Raw genomic sequence first — 22,046 nt, 5'->3', positions numbered from 1 at the left:
AAAATAAAAAGAAGACGAAAAGAGAAGAACAAGACTCAAAACATATATTTACATGTATGCATTAGACCGAACAAGTTTTCAACAATCATACCCGAGGCCGAGGTCAATCCAATCTTCAGTAGCTTATGTTTCTTCTTTCTTGCGTTTGCTTGATCAAGATGTCAGTTTGTCAAGATTGCTCAATTTAAACCACTTGTTGGATTCACTCAGTCGCTCATTTCTCACCAGAGATGTTAGGACTGTTCACTCGGTATTGCCTCAAATTTAATACCTCGAATCGGACTGCACAAGATAGTTCCTTAAGGGTTTTGTTTTGGGTCGTAACGGGGTTTGAGGGGTAGTAACGTATTAGGGTAGGGTCCTAGGGGTCCTAAGTTAAAAATTTAAATTGTAAAAGAGAACACATGCGTAAAAAACAAAGATTTGACTTGTTGAATTAGAGTGGGGTTTTTATTATTTTCTTCTACTCGATACTTAACTTGGTCAAGCTTCGACCTTTGGCATTTTCAACTTCTGGCTTATTCCTTAACTTTCGATTTTCCGGGTCAGGTTGTAACATTTTCCTGCCCTTTATTTTCTTCATCTTCACGTTTTTTTTAATATATATATTAAAATTTGGTTCATTTCCTCCGGAAAGCTTCATCTCTTCGACCCTTTTTCCTCATGTGATAATAAAACGTAAAATTTGGTTCTAAAGTTTCAAAGAAAGGGAAAGAGTGTATGGGCTCGAATTGGCTAACTAGGGGGTGCCTTGATTAATGAGGCGGGTTCGTGGAACGAAGGAAGAACACGGCTCAAATGGCTAAGTCCTAATGCCTTTAGTCATTACTATTTGTGCAATCTTCAACTTAATATTAAAAGTCAGCCTCTCGTATTTTTTTCTTTTGTAGAAATAGTAGAAAGTGTTCTACTTTTGGCTTATAACTCACGGCTTTCACAATTGGTTTAAAAATTGAGCGCTTCCATCATACTTGCGTCGTTCAAACTGATCAAGTTTTATTGCAATCAAGTTTTTTTACATGTAAGCATACTGTATCTTTTTTCTTACTCTTCCAAAAAGTAATCAAGTCTTCCACTTATCCAATTTCATGCATACTGCCTATTTTATCTAATATTTTGTATTTTTCTACAAAAAACTTCAGCATGTATGATTTTTCTGTAACTAACACGTCCCCCCTCCCCACTGCATATGAACTCGTCCTCGAGGGACTGGATGCAGTGGAAAAAAGGGTTAGGCACAGGCGACGACACAACAACAAGGGAAACTTCTCTCACTTGGACCAGACATTGGGCTAAGTGTGAGATAATGCCAACAATCAAAACATTCTAATCAAAACAGAAAAACAGAACTTAAATAGGTAAACACAGGCAAACAGAGATAGCAAAAATATCATGCATACTTCTCACACTTAGACCCAAACCAGGTCTAAGTGTAAGAGAACAAAAGAGCATGAGTATATACAGACCAACAAATAAAACTAAAAATTGTTTGTAAACTTAAAACGAGCGGAGATTTTGGGGGTGTACTTCAAAGTTTTCTGGGGGTTGACTCGAAGACGCTAAAGGTGGCCTGGAGGACATAAGGCGCCGAGGTGGAGGAGATCTTGTAGAGGGAGGTGGTTGCATAGCGAGGGTCAATTGGCGAATAGCTTGCAAGACCCTGGATTGAGCGACCAGCTGGGCATTCGAATTCTCCACCACCTGCGTTAGCAGCTGATCCACGCGGACCCTCCATTCGTTGATAGCGCGTGCAGCCTCCTCTGGTTCTGCTACGGTTGTTAGCTCCAACCTCTGCCTTGGTTGTCTGTCGGGGCTTGCTGGTTGGTCCGTCGTTATCCTCCTTTTCCCGCGTCCGGCTTCCTCTGTCTCCGCCAGCCTGATCTCTTGCCGCTCGCCCTGCTTCTCCTTTCGAACCTTTGAGATAAAGCGGAGTCTCCCGTCGCGCAGCCTTTCAAGTACCTGAATTCTTACAAAGAAATCAGTGTTAAACAATTCTGGTTTTGGGCAGCGACGAGGAAGCTCCATATCCTCCTGGAATTCTAGGGTCCAATTCCGCCTGAGGTAGGCTCCGAGAAGGTGGCAAACGTTGAGGTGGCGGACAGGGCGACTGGCAATCTGACTAATCGAGTAAGCAATCCAGTAGCCTAGGTGCACCCTCCTTTGCTCCTTCATGCACCACATAAAATAGAGCTCGGCCAGAGTGATGATTGACAACGTGTTGTGGTGGCCAAGGAGATTGCATGCCATGTAGGCTTGAGCAAGATGGAGGGTCGGATCGGCAATATGGTCTCCTCTGGACTCAGAAGCTTTAAACTCGGGGGCACGTCCATTTCACAAGGCCTGCCAGACAGCCTGCTGATCAAAGTCCGACTTTTGCTGAGGAAGGCCAGTGTCGCGCCCGAACCATTCTCCACTAGCAATATGGGCATCTGTATGCAGCCCCATTCACACAGAGAATTCGTTCAGGGTCATCTTCTGTTTGCGCCTGAACACCCGGAAAGAAATACTCTTAGCCTCCAAGTTCATACTCCCGGTAAACCGGAAGGAAGTGTAGAACTCTTTGGCCAGGTCTGTGGGCACGAAGGTATCCTCGATCTCCAGCAGCCATTCAAAACCAATCTCAGTAATATACTGAGTAAATTTTTCCTCAACCCGGATAGCCTCCAGGGAGGGCTGGTGAAGTCTCTTGCCTGCATTCAGCTTCTTTGTGTCCGTTACCCTCTGTTGGACCTCCTCATTCCACTTGGGGTCTTCAAATACCAGCATCTGCCGGAGGAGGTCCGTGGTCAGCACCACCGTTTGTTTGGTATATTCGGCAACGGAGAGCGATGCAGGCCTTCCCAGTTGCCTGCGGGATGTTCGGGCCCACCGGAGCTCCCTATCCTCAGCGTCACTGCCCCACCTCCTTCTCTTGAAGGGGCACTCTGGTCAGCAATATCAATGCCCTGAGTGGCGAGGTGGCGCATCCTCTTCGGGGGATGAGTAACAATTTCCTTCCCCTTCATTTTCTTCTTAGCTTGTTGGGGGTTGTCCTCAACAGCCTTCCTTTCTTTTTCGGCCGCCCCGGCCTTCTTGTTTATCGCCCCCAACGGCTTCTTGGTTTTCTGGTTCGTCCGACTCATTCAACAACTGTCGCGCCATACGGAGCCTTTCCTTCTGTCCTTCCTCTGCCCTCTGCATGTTGGCCATTCGGGCCTCCACTTCTCTCACCAGCACGTCGGCTTCCATACTGCGCGCCCGGCGGTGCAGCGGTTCCTCCTCCTGTTCCAGAGCCGACTCATCCTCTGCATAAGGAATGAAGGTCCATTCCGTCTCCCCTTGTTGAAGTATTTCGCGAGGAGGAGGTAGAAGGTCCTCCGTGGAATCGTCTTCGATGTTCACAACGTCGATTGGTCGTGTTGGCTCGAAAAGAGTGGGTGGGTTGGAGCCTCCGCCGCTGGGTGGTGTCGGAATATTGGGAGCAGCCGTTTCTTCTGTATGTGGTGGCGGTACGGTTGGCGCTTCTTCGGCTGGGGCTCTGGTGTGCTGCGCCGCTCCTTCTTCTTCAGAATCGTCCCCTCCGTAAGGTACCAAGGGAACAAAGGGGGTAGGTTCAGGAGTGCGAAAGGTGGCTTGTGTTTGGGGAGATGGAAGATTTAGCGGTGTGGAGGTCGTGGCTCGATCTTTCGACCGGGAAATTCCCATTCGGTCCTTCAAGATTGCGGAAGCAGTCGCGGGATCCAAATCGGAAGGCATACTCCGAAGGATTTTGGTCAAACGCCGTTGAGCTTCTTCGTCCACTTCGGGTAATGGAGCGGTGGTTGGTGTAGGTGGGCTAGGGTTTTCGATTTGGGCCTGAGGGGAGATTTCTTGATTATCACTCCCGGCATGGAAACTAGAGGATGAAGATGAAGTTGGGATTTGTTCAAGAATCATTATTACTGGTAATGTGGGGATGTCTTGGCGAAGGCGATGATGTTTCGGAAAAATTTGAACTCTGGGAGAATTTTTGAATGGAGCAAAAGGAATGAATTGTAGGCGGCTTGGGTAAAAGTGGTCTACTGATCCGAAATCTGCCTTTTATAATGATATTGCGACTGTTGAGATCCTTGCGGCCGTTCAGATCCTTGCAACTCTTCAAGTACGGGCGCGCCTTTTTCAAAGTGCCAGCTGGATTAACTTTTCTGATACGCTTCATCCCTCTCTCCAGGGTGTTCTTTCACTGTGACGGTTGGCGCTTCCTGACACCTTTTCAGTGACTGCGTACGTCCTTTCATCACCTGCCCTGCTCAACTCAATTACTGTACCACCAATTAAATTCGAATGGCACTGATCAAGTAGACAATTAATTTTTTTATGAAAACTCCACTAGTTTCACTTGATCAGTTTCCTTCCTTACTTCCAACTTTGAATTTTTAATTAAGAAAATAAAATTAACACGATAAAAACTATTTACACTAGCTACTTATGAAGTTGACCAGGCTCTCTTAGGATGTCACTTGATCAGTTTAATTGATTAAGTCTTTGTCGCTTGATCAAGCAGACTTCCCATGAGTGCCCAGTCAACCCCTTTTTACCTGTCTACTGGGGAGAGTTAGGCATTAGTAGTGGAATGTCGTCCACTACAAATGCCTCCATTCCTTCTCTGTATGGTTTAACCATATGTCCATTCACCATGAAAGAAGGTGAATCAGGATCGCTTCCTTGGAGTTCGCTTGCTCCATTCGCTCGGATGGCGATAATGGTATAAGGACTTATCCACCTAGATCTGAGCTTTCCTGGCATCAATTTCAGTCTGGACTGAAACAGCAAAACTTTATGGCCTACCTTTAGTTCCTTCTTGCGAAGGTTCTTATCATGCCACATTTTCATCTTTTCTTTGTACCACATGGCAGAGTCATAGGCGTCCAGACGAAGCTCTTCCAGCTCCTGTAACTGCATTCTCCTCTCTGCAGCTCCAACCTCGGTATTCATATTCATTTCCTTGATTGCCCAGTAAGCTTGATGCTCAACTTCCACCGGCAGATGACACATCTTCCCAAATACCAGCCGGTATGGTGACATTCCAATAGGCGTTTTGAACGCTGTCCTGTAGGCCTAGAGTGCGTCCTCCAGTCGACGGCTCCAGTCTTTCCTCGTGGGATTGACCGTCTTCTCTAGAATCGCCTTGATTTCTCTATTAGAGATTTCGGCCTGGCCATTGGATTGTGGGTGGTAAGGTGTGGATAGGCGGTGGTGGACTCCATATTTTCGCATCAAAGCTTCGATAGTTCTGTTGACGAAATGAGTCCCTTGGTCAGAGATAATAGCCCGTGGCACTCCGTATCGGGTAAATATGTTAGATTTCAAGAACTTCGCCACTTCTCTGGACTCACACGTCCTAGTTGCCTTCGCCTCGATACATTTGGACACATAGTCCGCTGCCACCAGTATGTAGAGATTACCTTCAGATGCGGGAAAAGTGTCCCATGAAGTCCATTCCCCATACATCGAATATTTCACAGACAATAATGGGAATCTGAGGCATCTCGTCTCTAGTAGATATTCCTCCAGTAAGTAGACATCGAGGGCACTTCTTGCAGAATTCATAAGCATCTCTATGGATGGATGGCCAATAAAACCCACTATCAAGTATTTTCCTTGCTGTTTTCTTTGGCCCAAAATGACCCCCGCAAGCTAGTGTGTGGCAGTGGATCATTACGTTTTCCTGCTCCCATTCTGGTATACAGCGTCGGATTACTAGATCTGCCCCCATTTTCCATAGGTAAGGATCATCCCAATAGAAGTATCGGGAATCGCTTTTAAGCTTTAACTTCTGTGCCATTGAAATTTCATCACTTCTGGGTAACTCCCCCGTTACCAAGTAATTAGCCATGTCCGTGAACCATGGCTCCTTCCTCGTGTTCTGTCCTTTGCTTCCTTGGTTGGCTTGAGCAATTTCTTCCGCTTGGTTGATCCACTGGCACTCAGGTATTGATTTGATCAGGCAGAGATACTCTTCAGGGAAAGCGTCTGGAATGGCTTCACCATTATCTTCTTGGAGAATTCGACTTAGGTGATCTGCCACCTTGTTCTCACATCCTTTCTTATCCACTGCTTCCCAATCAAACTCCTGTAGAAGGAGTACCCATCTGATCAACCGCGGCTTTGACTCTTTCTTTGCCAAGAGGTATTTGATGGCCGCATGATCTGTATAGACAATCACCTTGGACCCAAGCAGGTAAGGCCTGAACTTCTCAAATGCGAAGACTACTGATAGCATCTCCTTTTCGGTCACATCATAGTTCTTTTGTGTCTGATTCAGAGTTTTGGAGGCGTAAAAGATGACGTAACTCTTCCCTTCGATTTTCTGACCTAATACCGCCCCCACAACATAGTCACTAGCATCGCACATCACCTCAAAGGGGTGATTCCAGCCGGGAGCACGTATTATTGGAGAGCTTATCAATCAGTCCTTCAGAAACTGAAATGCGGCCTTGCAGGCATCCGAGAATTCAAATTCCACATCTTTCTGGAGAAGCCTTGTTAGAGGTTGGGCTATCTTTGCGAAATCTTTGATGAATCTCCTATAGAACCCAGCGTTGCCCTGAAAAGGCTCCGATCTCCTTCTGGTTGGTAGGGTATGGAAGTTTTGCAATGACTACTACCTTTGCTGGGTCGACCTCTATTCCCCTGCTTGATACTACGTGGCCCAGAACTATTCCTTCAGTAACCATAAAATGGCAGTTCTCGAAGTTCAGAACTAAGTCCTTCTGGCGGCATCTTTCCAATACCCTGTTCAGGCTATGTAGCCCTTGATCAAAATCATCCCCGTAGACAGTGAAATCGTCCTTGAAGATCTCAATACAATCTTCCAATAGGTCTGAGAAAATGCTCATCATACATCTCTGGATAGTGCCCGGAGCATTGCAAAGGCCAAAGGGCATCCTCCTGTAAGCATAAGTGCCAAAGGGGCATGTGAATGTCGTCTTTTCTTGGTCATCTGGATTTACAACGATCTGAAAATAGCCACTATAACCATCCAGGAAGCTGAAGTAATGTTTCCCTGCCAACTTCTCCAACATTTGATCAATGAACGGCAAAGGGAAATGATCTTTCTTTGTGGCTTGGTTCAGCTTCCTATAGTCTATGCACATTCTCCACCCAGTAACTGGCCTTGTCGCGATTAATTCGTTTTTCTCGTTTTTCACCACTTGAATCCCTCCTTTCTTAGGCACCATGTGCACTAGGCTGACCCAGTTACTGTCAGGAATGGAATAGATAATTCCGATTGAAACCAACTTGACAATTTCTTTCAGCACATCTTCCCTCATGTTGGGGTTGAGTTTCCGTTGTTGGTCGCGGTGTGGCTTTGCTCTTCCTCCAACCGGATGTGATGCATACACAAATCCGGGCTAATGCCCACCAAGTCTGTCAGCTTCCAGCCGATAGCCTTCTGATTCCTTCGTAATACTTCCAGTAACTTGTCTTCCTGCCCTTGGGTTAATTGACTATTTATAATGACGGGCATAGTTTCGCCTTCACCCAGGAAAGCGTACTTTAGATGTGCTGGAAGGGGTTTCAACTCCTTCGCGGGCTTTGGCTCTTCGGTGGGCAGAGGGTTTTCTGCAACTTCATTACCCAGTGGCTTTCCATGATCAAGCTGCTTTGCTAGGCTAGATACTTGAGCTGTCTTACCTGACCCAGTTGGCCTTGGTCATTCGCAAAATTCTGTTATTGCTTCTGCGACGGCTTGGTCGTTCATTTCTCCGACCTTATTTGTCTCAAACCGCTCTTCTACTTCATTTTCGACCTCTTCATCTACTGCGGAGTCCGTGAACTGCCCATTTAAAAATTCTTCTTCCAAAAACTCCTGCACCAAGGGCTCAGTCACATCCACGGAATACACGTTCTCTCCGTCGGCTGGCCTCTTCATGGCCTCATCGATATTGAACGTATACTGCTCTCCTTTGAAGTCCAGATTGATCTCCCCATTACTGACGTCTATGATAGTGCTGGCTGTGGACAAGGACGGTCGTCCCAGTAGGACTCCACTCGACTCTTTTGCTGTGGGCTCTGTCATCTTGATTACAAAAAAATCAGCTGGGTATAGAAAGTTATTCACCTTTACAATAACGTCTTCCAGAATTCCTTCAGGGTGAATACATGATATGTCGGCCAACTGTATCATTATATCCGTGTCGACTAGCTTGGCCTCTCTCAGCTTCCGATAGATGGAGTATGGCAGAACATTGATAGATGCCCACAAGTCGCACATGGCGTGCTCTACCTAAATGTCTCCGATCGAAATTGGGAGTGTGAACATTCCTGGGTCGGTCTTTTTTGAAGGAAGATCATTCCGCTGGATTACGGCAGAGACAATCTCATCTGCAATCATTTTACCCTCCTCATTGACCTTCCCTGCCAGGTAGTCTTTAATGAATTTGCTGATCGGAGACATTTTTAATGCCGTTAAAAGCGGCACCTTCACGTCTACATCTTTGAACATATTTGCCACATCGATTGTGGCTTCTTTCTTTCTTGTCACCATTCCGCGGTACGGATATGGCTTAACCTTCTCAGCTTCTTCTTTCTGACTTTCTTTCGAGGCATCACCTCCCACCTTTTCCTTGCCTTTTTCTTTTGCTCGATCTTCAACATTGGATCCTCCCTCTTTTTCACAGCTTGGTCCAGAATCCTTTGCAGGAGACGATGCAGGATAACTGGGGCCCTGTAAAACCCTTCCCGACCTCAGAGATACTTCGCTGATGTGCTCGCGACCAGACGGCTGTACAGTAGCTGGGATTTTTCCTTCATTCTCCTTTAGCTCACCCAGCGACATCGCAACTTGAGAAAGCTGTTCTGTTAGCATCTCCAACGCCTCCCGCTGCTCTTTCTGAGCCTCCTGGATTTTCCGCATCTCATCATTTGGATGGTGCGGTACCATTATACTGACTGGGCCATCGTTGGGGTGGCGGTTATATCTTTGATTCTGTGCCCCACCTCCTTGGTAGTCAGATTGCCCGCAGTGTTCCTGTTGGTATGGTGGTTGGTTGTAGAGTTGATTTCCCGGGTGCTGGTTTCCTCGTTGGTGTGGCGGGACATAACTAACCGTCTGGTTGTTCGGCTGCCTTCCCTGGTTGTTTGACTGAAAACCTTTCTGTCTGTACCCCCAGGTTCCTTCTGGCTGTCTGCTCGACCAGTTGAATTTCCCCCACTGGACCAGTTCCCTTGATGTACCCCTGACCAGTTACTTTGAGGTTCACCTTGTATTCTATTTCCTACGTTGCTTGACCTATCCTGGATTAGAGCAGGCCAGTTGGGCTGCCCGTCAGAGGGTTGTATCTGCTGTATCGGCGGTGGGGTTATTTGTCTTTGATTCTGATTAGTCCACCTGAAGTTGGGGTGGTCCCTCCATGGAGCATCTCTCTGTTTCCCCTAGATCCAGTTGCCAAAAACATTCACTTGGGCCTGCGGTTCCACCTCAGGGGGAAACTCGCAATAGTAATAGTGATGTTCTTCTGGTGGGGGCTGTTGCAGCACATACTGCGTTTCCTTCGGTGCAGGTTGTGGTGGCAGCCTGGCCTTCTCCACTGCCTCCAACAGCTTTTTCTCCATTTGCTCAAAACGAGCATCTAGCTTCTCATTGCTGCGCGCCTCTTCCGCGTGCACTGCTCCTCTCCTGTACTGCCCTTGAGATGTTTCGTACGACCGCTTGGCTTCAATTAGCCTCTCCAGGATATTCTTGGCTTGGCTGAATGGGGTTTTGGAGAAATCCCCTTGAGCTGCGAGGTTGAAGTCGTTCTTGCTGTCCACCGTGAGTCCGCCATAGAAGATCGAGTAGATCTCCTTCTCTCCCAGCTTGTGGTTAGGGCATGCTTGAAGCAGCCCTTGGAACCTATCCCAGTACTGGCCGAGGGGCTCGTCATACTCCAGTCTAGCTTCTGTAATTTCCCTTTTCCGGGTACTTGTTTTCGATGCTGGAAAGAAATGATCGAGGAATATCATGCGGAATTCGGCTCAAGTCCTGATGGATCCTTCTGGCAGCCTAGACAGCCAAACACCCACGCCCCCCTTCAAAACGAAGGGAATAGCCTTAAGCCTGTAATCTTCGGATGTGGATCCAGCTGGCACGGGCTGAATATCAAAGTATCGGCAGAATTCCTCCGGAAAAGCATACGAACACTCCTTCGAAAGGCCGTAGAAGTGGGACAAAACGGCCAGTACTCCTGATTTGATTGCGATGGTCCACATCCCAGGAGTAGCGGCGATGGCATGTGTGTGCTCTCTCTTATCATGAGCGTGTAGAGAGCCGATTCCCGAGTCGTTAGGGACAAGGGCCATTTTTACTTCTGCTTGTTCAGGTGGTGGTGGGTTTGTGTTCTGCTCTGTGGCTGCTGCTGCTTGTGCGGCTCTGTAACGAGTGATCACTACGCCGGCTTCCTGGATTCTCCACTGAGTGTTAGTTCTTCTGTATATAAAGGGATGATTCCAGTAATCGCCTTGGTGGTACCTTCTCATCAACAGTAGGAAAAATAAATGAGTAAAAAATGAAATAAAACTATTTACTCCTACGCACTACACACAAACATAAAATAACACCACGCTTCCCTGGCAATAGCGCCATTTTGGTGAGCTCGAGATCGACGGATTGGAATTGGATCAAGTTATATGGAAGATAATCGAACCGGTCGGATCAGTTAGCAAATTGTCGTTGCCACATAATCAAATCAATCCTCAAACCTACTCACGCAAGAAAATATTTATAACTCCCAATTTTGCACAACTTTAACAGTAAAGCGACAAGTTCGGGGTAGATCCCATAGAGAAGTTGGTGTGTCGAGTGTGTGAGTAGTGAACAGTGGGGGTTGGTTGCTGCCACGCTTTAACTTGGGAGTTTTTAACTACTGTTTTAATCTAGGCAGAATTAAACTAGCTAGCTTGATCAATGGAACTTTAACTACTGGGTCAAGTGAATTGCAGGTAATAGCGGAAAAGTAAATGCGATGATGTAAACAAAAAACAATTTTGATTAAACTAAAAACTGAGTACAGCGTGAAATTTAAACTAAGCTAACACTTCAGAAACTAAGAAAGCGGTAAAAACTGAGAAGAATCTCAGCGGGAAACTTAAGATAACGCTAACAGAAATGAGTATTCTGCAGCGCTCCATTTGGTCGCCCTTTTAACTAAGCTATCTAAGCGAAGCTAGAGAACTGAACTAAACTAAGATAGAGAGCTGAACTACGCTACCTAAGTAAGCTAAGCTAAACTAGACGGAAAGTAAAGTGTCGGATTCCCCTCTTGTGGTGGCACATCATCTATTTATAAGCTCGATTCGACTCCCAGAATGACGGAGAGAGAGCGACTCATTGATTGCTACGTGCTGTTCTTCTAGAATGACGACGCTTTTTGGTAACAGATTCGTATAACAGCTTCGTCCTTGCGTTCTCATATTCCGGCACGTGTCCCCTTCTAGAACGTCGTCCTTGATAACAGAATGGTGCGCCATATCCAGCTCATTTCCTCACGTGTTCTTCTTCTAGAAGCCAGCAGTTCCCACCTAACTGCTTGATCGCTCCCCCTTGATCAATTCTTGGCCCTTTTTCTCCTTTTGTACTTGCTTGATCAGTTCGGCCTTGCTGCCTTGGTCAAGTAGCATTTCTGCACATTTTAACACTTGTTTTGCGCGATAAACCGATTAAGTAGCATGCATTTCACCCATAAACCGATGCATGAAATAGGCCTTATCAAAGGTCTTAAAAGTTTGAACTTGAATATCAACTAATTCATTATTCAAGTCTAAAAAACAATTTAGTGACAAATTTAGATGTTAGCGATGTTATGAGGTTTGCTATTTTTCTTAAACAAACTCATAGTAACATTGATCTATGTAAATCACCAAAGCCCAATAAAATAAAAGGAACACAAGTAACATTGATCTACCAAGAGTTAGATAAACAACATTCTATCGCAGTGATTTCAATAAAAGTAATTGACTAAAAAAGAAATATGACACGATTACTACCTAAAGAAGTACACAAAAATTGAAATAAAAATAACAAAAGACAGAATGTAAATTCAAATATTCAGTCAAAAATAATAATTGGGCTGAGGTGGCCCATTAAGATGAACAATGGGCTCCACAGCCATTTTCTTCACCGCGTCTCATGAAACTCGTGGAATAATTGGAGGGCAAATCAGTCATTTATCATTTCAACGAAATTTCTTTGGCTGTGCAAAAAAAAATCAGATAAACATTCAGCTCTGTTGCTATTGTTCGATCATTTTATCATCTCTCTCTCTCCCCTCTTCTCTTCAATTTTAGGGTCGAGGAACCTTCCGTCAATGGAGAACAACGCCCAAGCAGCAGGTATATCAGCTGAATTTCGCTAATTCCGTGGACTTTAGCTGCCCTCTCGTCGATTTTTATGTATTTCTATGCGTATTTTGTTATTTGCGTAGTTTGATTTATTTTTTAGTTGGCAGGATTAGCAATTGAATTGAATTCTTGACGATTATGAATCCGTAGAATTTTCCGCAATCTTGTTAACATTTTGAACTTCTGCTTAGCGCCTTTCAATTATTCAGCTTGATCGAACACGGCAAAAAAATTCTTCGTATTTACGATTTCTATTGATCTAGGGCTTTTGTTGTATCTTCATCCAGCTCTATCCTTCAAGCCGTGATTTCTCGTAGTATGAAGGAATTTAGGGAATTTGGTGAATAGAGTAAATTCTGTCATAGATCACCTGTGTATAACGTGGCTAAATTCTGGTGCAGGTAGTGGTCCTCCTCCAAAGCCATGGGAAAGAGCAGGATCTTCTTCTGGACCTGCACCGTTTAGGCCAGCCTCTGCTGGAAATACGAGCGAAGTCGTAGAAGCTTCTGGGATGGCTCAACCTGGGGAAGTTGTTTCGACAACCAATACGAATGTTAACAGAAATACAGTGAATTCAGTCGGCCGTCCAGTCCCTGCCAGGCCTTGGGAGCAGCAACAGACATATGGGAGCACTTATGGAGGTACCAATTAATTCTTCTTTTCAAAGGAGCAGAGACACGGCTATAAAGGGCTACTACGCGCGTGCCTCTTTTTGAGTGAAATCTAGATGAAACTGCAGTCTCTGTATCAAGATCATTTATACAATCTATAGTATTTTGAGAAATTATAGCCTCTACATGTTAACATGGTCACATTGATTAAAGGTAAAACTGCCCGTATGATGCGCAGACTGACTTAAGGAGAACTTGAGAAGGAATCTGAAATGTAAACTAAACTTATTCATGAAGTATAGGTGCTCAAACGCAACATATAATAGTTGTCTATGCCATAAATGTGTCTCTGTGCATTTAATTTCTAGTGTGATGTATGTTTCCATTTAATTATGTTTCTCGGTGATAACATTTTCCCTTATTTAGGTTATGGTACAGGTGTAAACTCTGGATACGGAGGTGGGATGTATGGTTCTTCATATGGGGGACTTGGAGGGGGTATGGGTATTGGTGGTGGGATGTATGGGAATAGCATGTATAGAGGGGGTTACAGTGGACTTTATGGGGGCAGTAGCATGTATGGCGGAGGCATGTACGGCGGAGGAATGTATGGTGGTGGTTTAGGGGGCGGTTTAGGAGGTCCCATGGGGGGATATGGAATGGGCATGGGAGGGCCTTATGGTGAGCAGGATCCAAACAATCCCTATGGACAACCTTCTCAACCACCAGGTTTCTGGATTTCCCTAATGCGAGTGGTGAGCTAAAAGCATCCTTTGTCTTTATTTCTTGTCAATGTTAGTTCAGAATGATTGATATCATATGATTTATACCGTAGTACGCCAAACTGATTCTTACAAATTTAATGATAATTAAAGAAACGATGTGTTATGAATTTACCCTATGCTGCGATTTGCAATCTATTCGTGTCACTACATTACCAACGCTAAACCCCATTCCTAAAATTAAAGAACTCATCACGCTGGACATACTATGAGTAGCATGAAAAGCCACACAATTCAAATGAAGCATTGTTGAACGTTCCTTTTTATGCACATCAACCTCTGAGCTAACTCAAGCAACAATTCATTGATATGCAGCTGTTTGCATAATCCCCTGCATATGAAAACATTGGATTTTTTTAATTGATTCTAGCAGCTTTTTTTCCGCTCATGTCTCACTAGCTACCTATCTGAACTTTATACTAAATATTCTTGACAATGGCAGATGCAAGGAGTAGTTAATTTCTTTGGGAGGGTGGCAATTCTGATTGACCAGAATACTCAAGCTTTCCATATGTTCATGTCTGCCCTGCTTCAGGTATCTGCTTCCACTCGTGTCCATTTCAGTTTCTAAAATTGTGCGAGAGAGAAAATGAATTAGATAGTAATATCGTTTGAGTTCAAATGTGTTCCCACGCATTAAATCCTCGATGGTTGTGTAGCTATTTGATAGGTCCGGAATGCTATATGGGGAGCTTGCAAGATTTGTTCTTAGAATATTAGGAGTCCGAACAAAACCCAAGAGTCTCCACCCACCAGGCGCTGAAGGTTTACCGGGACCTCACAACATGCCAGGAAATCAGAACTACATCGAGGGCCCCAAGGCCGCGGCACCAAGTGGTGGTTGGGATAACGTATGGGGTGATGCTAGGTAATGCATCTATGTAAGTATACAAAGTTGTGGAGTAAAATTCTCTCCTATAAAGACACTATTCAGTTTCTAAAGCTGCGGAGCCTGTTCAGTTTCTATAGTGATATCTGAAAATTTGTTTTTTCTCAACCATGTAACACTCTTCAATTTCATTGTGATCAGATTGTTCGCAAAGTATGCTTGAGTTCTATTTATGTCTGTTACATGTCATGTGTGAAGTTTTTTTGGAGGGTTAATGTGACAAAAGTTGAAGATTCATGGCTCTTCTCTTCGATATGATTAGAGGTAATTATATACCAACTAAACAACAAATAGTGTGAAACTTATAAATTTTACTTTTAACTATGAAAATATCATTAATTTTATTAGCAATTGTATATTTTTATAATTAAAGAAACATTTTGCTTTAAAAGTTACAAAGTACTAGTAATACTATTCCAATTAATAAATTGTTAGAAAAAACTAATACAGATATGAAGAGTGTGGTTATAGATCTGTATTGATGTATCTCTTATTATTAATATAAAGTTTATAACAAGGTTCCACATAAGTAAACAATAACTAGAATCTTTTTTCATTGTTTGATAACAATTTTTAGGTCATTTTTCGATCACATGCCTTAAGGCATCATCAACGATCGTCCATTATCTATCCCGTCCCTAAACTATTCATGGATCACATAGTATCATTTTTTTACCTCTTCCCCTATTTAAGAGACAACAACCATTCCTTCCATTCACTATTTATGAATCTCACTATTTTATTTCTAGAATTTAAAATATAATTTACAAAAAAATATTTTATTAATTGAACTTATTTAAAAAAATTGAAAATTACATTACAAATTCTTAAACATTAAAAATTGTGGAGTACATGATTAAAATTATAATTAAATTGAAAATGAATACTTTTAGAGAGAAAAATGAGTGAGAAATACTTTTAGGTGTGAAAAAATTACGTGACGAAGAGATATTTATAAATGATTTTGGAAAGAATTGAATGATAAATTAATTTTAATTTTTCCTATTTTTTTAAAATATATAAAAAATCAAATTTTAATCAGTCAAATCGACTCCAAATCACAGAGAAAGCAAGTGGGCGTCACTGCATGACCAAGGAGCACCACGTGGCGTTGGCATGTGTCCGCAAGTAAGGGCTCAGCCCCTCAACGCAGGAGGCCCTCTGGGACGAGACATCTGCAATGGCAACCCGTCGCCGTTCCCTCCCGGAAAGACGGGACAGTACCCCAACGGGGTGACCGTTGTGGTGCTCTTAATTTCACAACAATATCAATAGTCTAATTTGTCAGAAAGGAAAGATTAGAAATATTAGAACTCAATTCTTTTCGTAACATGCATTATATAAGAAAACAAAAAGTTGAATATAATTATAAACCCCAATAAATATTTCCCAACAAATGTACAAATTCTCCAAGCAGAAGAGCTCAACGGGGCGCAATGCACATAACTTCCTCATCTGAGACAACCACATCCCCTCTCAACAGCTTGAAAATCTCAATAGCCGTGGAGCTCACCCGGCAGCAGCGGCCGAGATGCAGCTTGCGCAGCCGCCCACAACCCTCTCTCAACGCCTGCAGCCCTCGGTCACAGAGGTTCCGGCACCGGTTCACGTGCAGCCGCTCCAACGCACAACAGTACATCGCGATCGACTCCCAGCCCACCACGCTGATCTCTTGGCAAAGGGCCAAGTTCCACTCCCTCAGGGACGGGCAGCCCCGCGCAATCCTCGCGACACCGTCATCATCTATGTGCCTACAAACCCGAAAGTTGAGCACGGTCAGCTTGGAGGCAAGCCTTGTCTCGAGGGCCGCAAAGCCGTGACCTTGGATGCACCAGCTGAGGTTGGAGATGTCGAGATACTCAAGCCCGCCTCCGCTCAACATAGCCTGGATCCCCTTCGGCTCGAGCTTGCAAGAATCAGCTTCAAGACACGCTAGACTACGCGAGCACCCCTCGAAGCCGGTTCCGTTTATGCCTCTGCAGTGAGATATGTTGACAGCTCGGAGGCGACGACAGTTCCGAGAGAGAGCCATGATGCCGGCATCGGTTACATGCGAGCAATATGAGAGGTTCACGTCTTCCAAGGCCAAGCAAGACTCGGACAAGGCTTTCACGCCGGTGTCGGTTATGTTGCAGCGGTAGAGGCTAAGATCGGTCAGACGAGGGCACCCCCGGGCAACGGAGAAGAGACCGTCGTCTGAGATGCCAAAGCAACAATCTAGGCGTAAGCTTGTCAACCTCGGTCCATAATCCATCAACAAGGAGAGACCGGAATCCGGGAGATCGGTGCAGCCACACAAGGAAAGTGAGTGCAGCGAGGGTAACGGTTGAGCACCCGATACAAATGGAGGTAACCTATACTGATCGGATCTTGAGGTAGTGAGACGGGCGTTCGATGAGAGAAAGAGCATTGGAAATGTAAAGACCTACGGCACGAACTTTGGATACGGAGCCAACGGTGACAAGTCAGGCCGAATGCGTCACGGTCAAAGCTGGAGTCGAGCCTCTGGAAAATGAAGTATAGACAGTCATCGGGGAGTAGGAGTATGTGTGTGGACTGTTCCATGGTGGCGGCAACACTAGTGGACTTCGGAAGGCTGTAAAGCTCGGATTTTCACCAATATTTTCTCGTAAGACGAGGATGAGGAGGAGCCTGGTGAGTCGAGGCCACAAAGAGCAGTGGAATCCCCGTATCCATAACCAATGAGGATTCCACAGTTGCGGCAGAGAAGCCTTGATTTTGAACGGTAGGGCCCCCAAGATATCGGGAGGCAGTTCACATTATCGACTTGAGTGAATCGGCTCGGATCAATGGAAAGGAATGAAAAGAAACCCTTGTTGATGGACTTGCTATATTTGGAGCCGATGCTAGAAGTTGCTCGATTGGAAGATGTCAAGTTCAGATGATAGCCACAAGAACCACAACTGTAGATAGTCAAGAAAATGAAACGAATCAATTCGCAAGAAATGACACATCAAACGAACCATTGCAATGACATTTTTGAGATGTCAGGTTGAGATGATAGCCACAAGAATCAGAAATGTTAAACATCAAGAAACGAAACAGAATCAATCCGCAATATAGGACACAGAAAACGAGCTATTGAGATAGAAAATTTTAGATTCAGCAAGCACATTATGTTCTTGGAGATGGCTTAGTGTTGGTTGCTTTATAAGCTTTTTTCTCTATTTTGAGGTATTTTCCAAATGCCAATATCCAAAATCCTTAAAAGTGGTAAGCTTTTGTTCAACTTTGAGATGAATCAGTCACCAAATGTTCAACTGATTAAACAAAAACAAAGCTAGTGCCAAGAAAGGCCTCTTTTCTTTTAAATAAAAGCCAATTTCATATCCCAATCCTGCTAAAAGAAATCAACATAAACTGCAAGTAATAATTCTCTATTCAATCAATTTTTTTACAAAAACCAATGTCTGACAACAAGATTCAAACATTCAATTGTTGTATGATATTAAACCTAAACTCCAGGGAAAAAGATTATTTCTGAGAAAAAATAATTTCACACTGATATGATAAAAGATCAAATCCTTATGAATCCTTTATTGATGTTAAATATTCAAAATTGCGAACTTTTCATTCATATTTAACAACATTCAAATATTCATTCACAGAAACACAAGGCAGCAAGATTCAATTGAAAGAGAGGAGTTCTTGACTACTAAACAAAATAAAATAGGAAATGAAATATCCAATAGTTGCAATCACCAAACCCAACAATCCTAGAAATAACAAAATCACAATCAATAGCTAAATAAAAACAAATAGAAAATGATTGTTATAACGAACAAAAAGGGGGAAAATAAAACTTAGGGAAAATTGGAAGTTCGTAAAGGGATTGAACCTGTAAGAGACATCAGCTTGGGACATTTCCTGATCAGAAAATCAAATATTATTATTATTTTCGTTCGATTCCATTAGAAGATTTGCAGAGAATACAGCTTTGGAGAAGAATAGCAGCAGTCAATGTTTCTGATCTGGATATTTTTGACGAGTTTTATTTTTTTACTCATAGGGACAAAAGGTGATTCGCCCACCCCAGGCGCCCCCATAACCCGGCCCGACATCGCTATGGAGGGGTTCAAACACAGTACCTCAGCGGTCCATTAGGTGGGAGGAACTTACACTGGTAACCAGCACACAAGGAGCCACCAACCCGGCCCGACATCGCTATGGAGGGGTTCAAACACGGTACCTCAGCGGTCCATTAGGTGGGAGGAACTTACACTGGTAACCAGCACACAAGGAGCCACCAACCCGGCCCGACATCGCTATGGAGGGGTTCAAACACGGTACCTCAGCGGTCCATTAGGTGGGAGGAACTTACACTGGTAACCAGCACACAAGGAGCCACCACAGTGGTGAAACTTCCACACTGCGGCTGCCAGCATTCGATCCTGTCTGCTTAGGGACAATCTACCAAGCAGGAACCAACTGAGTTAAGCCCGTGCGGGCAATTTATAGAGTAGAATAAGTGGAAATAAGTGGTAGTAGAGTACTCTCTTCGTTGAATTGGAAATATAGAGTAGTAGTATGATTTACGTTATACTAATATTTTGGTATTTTTTGAAATAACATTCAAATATTTAATACTGATACTTAATATTTTAAGTAAGTGAATCTCGGGTAGTATTTGGAATTTATGTTGAGAATATCACCTACCAAGTGAAATAAATAAATTTAGAATATCACTAATTTATAATTTGTTGAATACTAGAAATTGATCAAACAAATCTTAAAAACAAAGTACTATCTGTTAAAAAATAATTAGGATTTAGGATAGATCCAAAAGTCATAAAAGTAAAAAAAAATAAAAAAAATTGTACAAAATTAACCCACTCATTGTTTTCTTGTTTAAAATTAACCCTACTAATATTCTAGTTATGTGGTATGACCAATTCCACATTCTCAAGATGCTATCTGATCTTCAATATCTCAAAGTCAAGATGTTAAATCCACCCTAAAAATGTAAAATGGAAATTATTGCTATGCACTTCAAAATTTTAACTTATTACCTTTCAGTCGCTCTACTTAGATAAAAAAATTGGCAACAGAATGTTTTGGCGGGTATCGAATCGGGATGAAAGTACCCACTATCCATTTTGTCACCCCTTACTTAGATTGTGAACGAGTGTGTTCTATTATGCCAAAGACTGAAAGAGATTATATAATGAAAAAGTAGTTTAACTTAAAAGTTAAAATTTTAATTTGTATACTCTATATTCATGTAATATAGCCCAAAGAAATAAACCACTCCTATATAGAAATGGATCTAAAAGTAGGTAGGCCCAAGTTTCTGTAAGTATTGGTTGATCTGGCCCAAATTCAATTTTCACCTTCTACTTTTGGCAGTCTTTCTATTTCCAAATCATAGATGCATGATGATCAAAGTATAACTAATATTAAGTGTATAACTAGAGAATAAATATTAGCCATTAGATCAAAATGATCTAGCTTACTATATGGACGTTAGTTCACAATATGAAATTGAAAACATTTACTCCGTGAAGGATTTAGTTGATTGTAATGGCGTTTTGGTTCACTCATTCGTGTAGTGAACTAAATCACTCTTATAGTGACCTAAATTCGTGTTTTCTAGTTATGCATTTGTATGTTCAAATCTTTGTAGACTCTCGCAATCATCTTCGAGTGTAACTCATGTTGAATGGGCTCATATTATTCATGTCGGCGGACAAGGTTGTTTGCAACACTTAAAGCATGACGCATCTACCCACATCACGTAGCTTTGCTGGATTTAGGGACATCGCTCGAGCCACCAACTTTTCTCTTGCATTGCATCTGCTCTTCGATTCCTTCATTCCAATTGGACGACGTCTTAACTCTCTCTCATGGTGGCTTTCATATTATCCACCTCAGTTGGTCCTAGGTAGTGTGTGAAGATCGGCACTACTTGTGAAAATTTTTGAGATGTAGAAGGTATTTTATAAGTGGAAATAGATGATGTTGAATGATTAAAAAGTTTTAAACATTGAAATTTGGAATATGGTACTTAGGAATTTATTTTATCAAAAAGTTAAATAAATCAAATAAAAAAATGTTGGAAATGAGGCCTACTCGCCTCAGCAAATAGGTCACGCCACAATGCCATTGAACGTGGTGGGGAGTCACGCCACCCACCCACCCACCCCCTCTAACATGTCTCACCCTTGCATATGCATTATGGTAATGAAAATTTTGAAACCATTATTTTTATTTAAGAAAGAAAATTGAGTAAAATTATTGTGTCAAGGCCCTTATCTCAATGCAACAAATATATCTATAGTTTTCCTCAAATAATTATAAACAAAACCTTACTATTTGGTGCTACCAATTTCCTAGAGGTGAAACGCCTCCTGTTGGTTAAGGCAGACTCCGATGTGCATTCACCAATACCCAATTAGGTCTTATTTTGGGTTATTTGCTTTCAATTTTCGTTGATTTTCTTGCATAGAATCTATGTCTGCTAAAAACCAGAGCTGCAAATGAAACAAATCTAGTTACTTTACTCTGTTATTGCTTTTCATGAGAGAAAGCATAACTATATGCTGCATAAGTAAAGCCTTGGCTGTGTCGTTGCACCCACCCTTTTCATGTAGGACGATAAGGACAAGAGAATCTGTGAGCTGTCATATGAGCTTCACCGCACCAAGCAGAAACTCGCGGAATGCCAGAAACAGCTGGTGGCCGTCTTGAATGATTTGGAGCATCACGTGGGTCACCTAACCAGAAGCATCCAACATCTTGTTCAAAACGTTCAAGAATTTGAGAAATAAGAAACAAACACCCATGATGAAGCTATAAACCGTGTTGGCTTGTTCCATTTATTCTTTGAAGCTATGCTAAGTAAGTAGTAGTATACATTTGTTTTCCTTGGGGTCAGTAGTGTAATTAGCATGTACATATGCAGAGAACAGATCTACTACTGAGTTTTTTTATATACTACAAAAATGTAGACTTGTTTCTTGTGTTGAGTCACTGCTAACCGATTAGATTCATCACACACGGAAATGCTATATGCACATTGAATTCTTCAGGTCCTTGTTTTCTTGGCTGCACTAGTCCTCGCAGTCGCAGACACTGAAGTTGCATCAAATCGAGGCAAGTTTGCATGTCAACATTTTTGTACCTCTCGGGCTTTGTATGATTCACCAAATATCTCATTCGTAATTGTAGGTATTGAAGCAATGTGATCTAGAGGAGGCTTACTAGTCATCTGGTTCCAATGAAATGGGGCCATGAGGCCAAGATTTTCGTGGAGGTATGTTTGGAAACTAGTGAAGTCTACATGTATAGGTCTCTCCCTCTCCATATCCCTCTTTCCCTTTCCCTTTTCCTTTCCCTTTCCCTTTCCCTTTCTCTCCCTCTCCCTCACACACAATTGTAGTTGAGGGTCCCTTTCCCTTTCTCTCT

General features: G+C 43.0%; 2 protein-coding genes and 1 pseudogene across 2 annotated transcripts; 1 reads left to right on the top strand and 2 right to left on the bottom strand.

The window, feature by feature from the left end:
• Positions 1-4,560: 4,560 nt before the first annotated feature.
• LOC121764323 lies at positions 4,561-5,043 on the bottom strand. Its single transcript, XM_042160362.1, has 2 exons — positions 4,868-5,043; positions 4,561-4,774 (listed from the first exon to the last, which is right to left on the bottom strand). The coding sequence occupies exons 1-2, from the start codon at positions 5,041-5,043 to the stop codon at positions 4,561-4,563; spliced, it is 390 nt and encodes a 129-aa protein (XP_042016296.1).
• A 7,138-nt stretch (positions 5,044-12,181) lies between these two features.
• On the top strand, positions 12,182-14,774 carry LOC121765411 (peroxisomal membrane protein 13-like). The gene is made up of 5 exons (XM_042161555.1): positions 12,182-12,330; positions 12,741-12,980; positions 13,377-13,705; positions 14,175-14,267; positions 14,392-14,774. Exons 1-5 carry the CDS (start codon positions 12,306-12,308, stop codon positions 14,602-14,604), a joined length of 900 nt encoding a protein of 299 aa, XP_042017489.1. The 5' UTR covers positions 12,182-12,305; the 3' UTR covers positions 14,605-14,774.
• A 1,168-nt stretch (positions 14,775-15,942) lies between these two features.
• On the bottom strand, positions 15,943-18,630 carry LOC121765410 (annotated as a pseudogene).
• Between the last annotated feature and the right edge of the window lie 3,416 nt (positions 18,631-22,046).

The sequence above is a fragment of the Salvia splendens genome, chromosome 14 (assembly GCF_004379255.2).
Source record: "Salvia splendens isolate huo1 chromosome 14, SspV2, whole genome shotgun sequence".
Classification (NCBI taxonomy): Eukaryota; Viridiplantae; Streptophyta; class Magnoliopsida; order Lamiales; family Lamiaceae; genus Salvia; species Salvia splendens.
The sequence above is the reverse complement of the archived record's forward strand: the minus strand, read 5'-3'. Positions and strand labels throughout refer to the sequence as shown.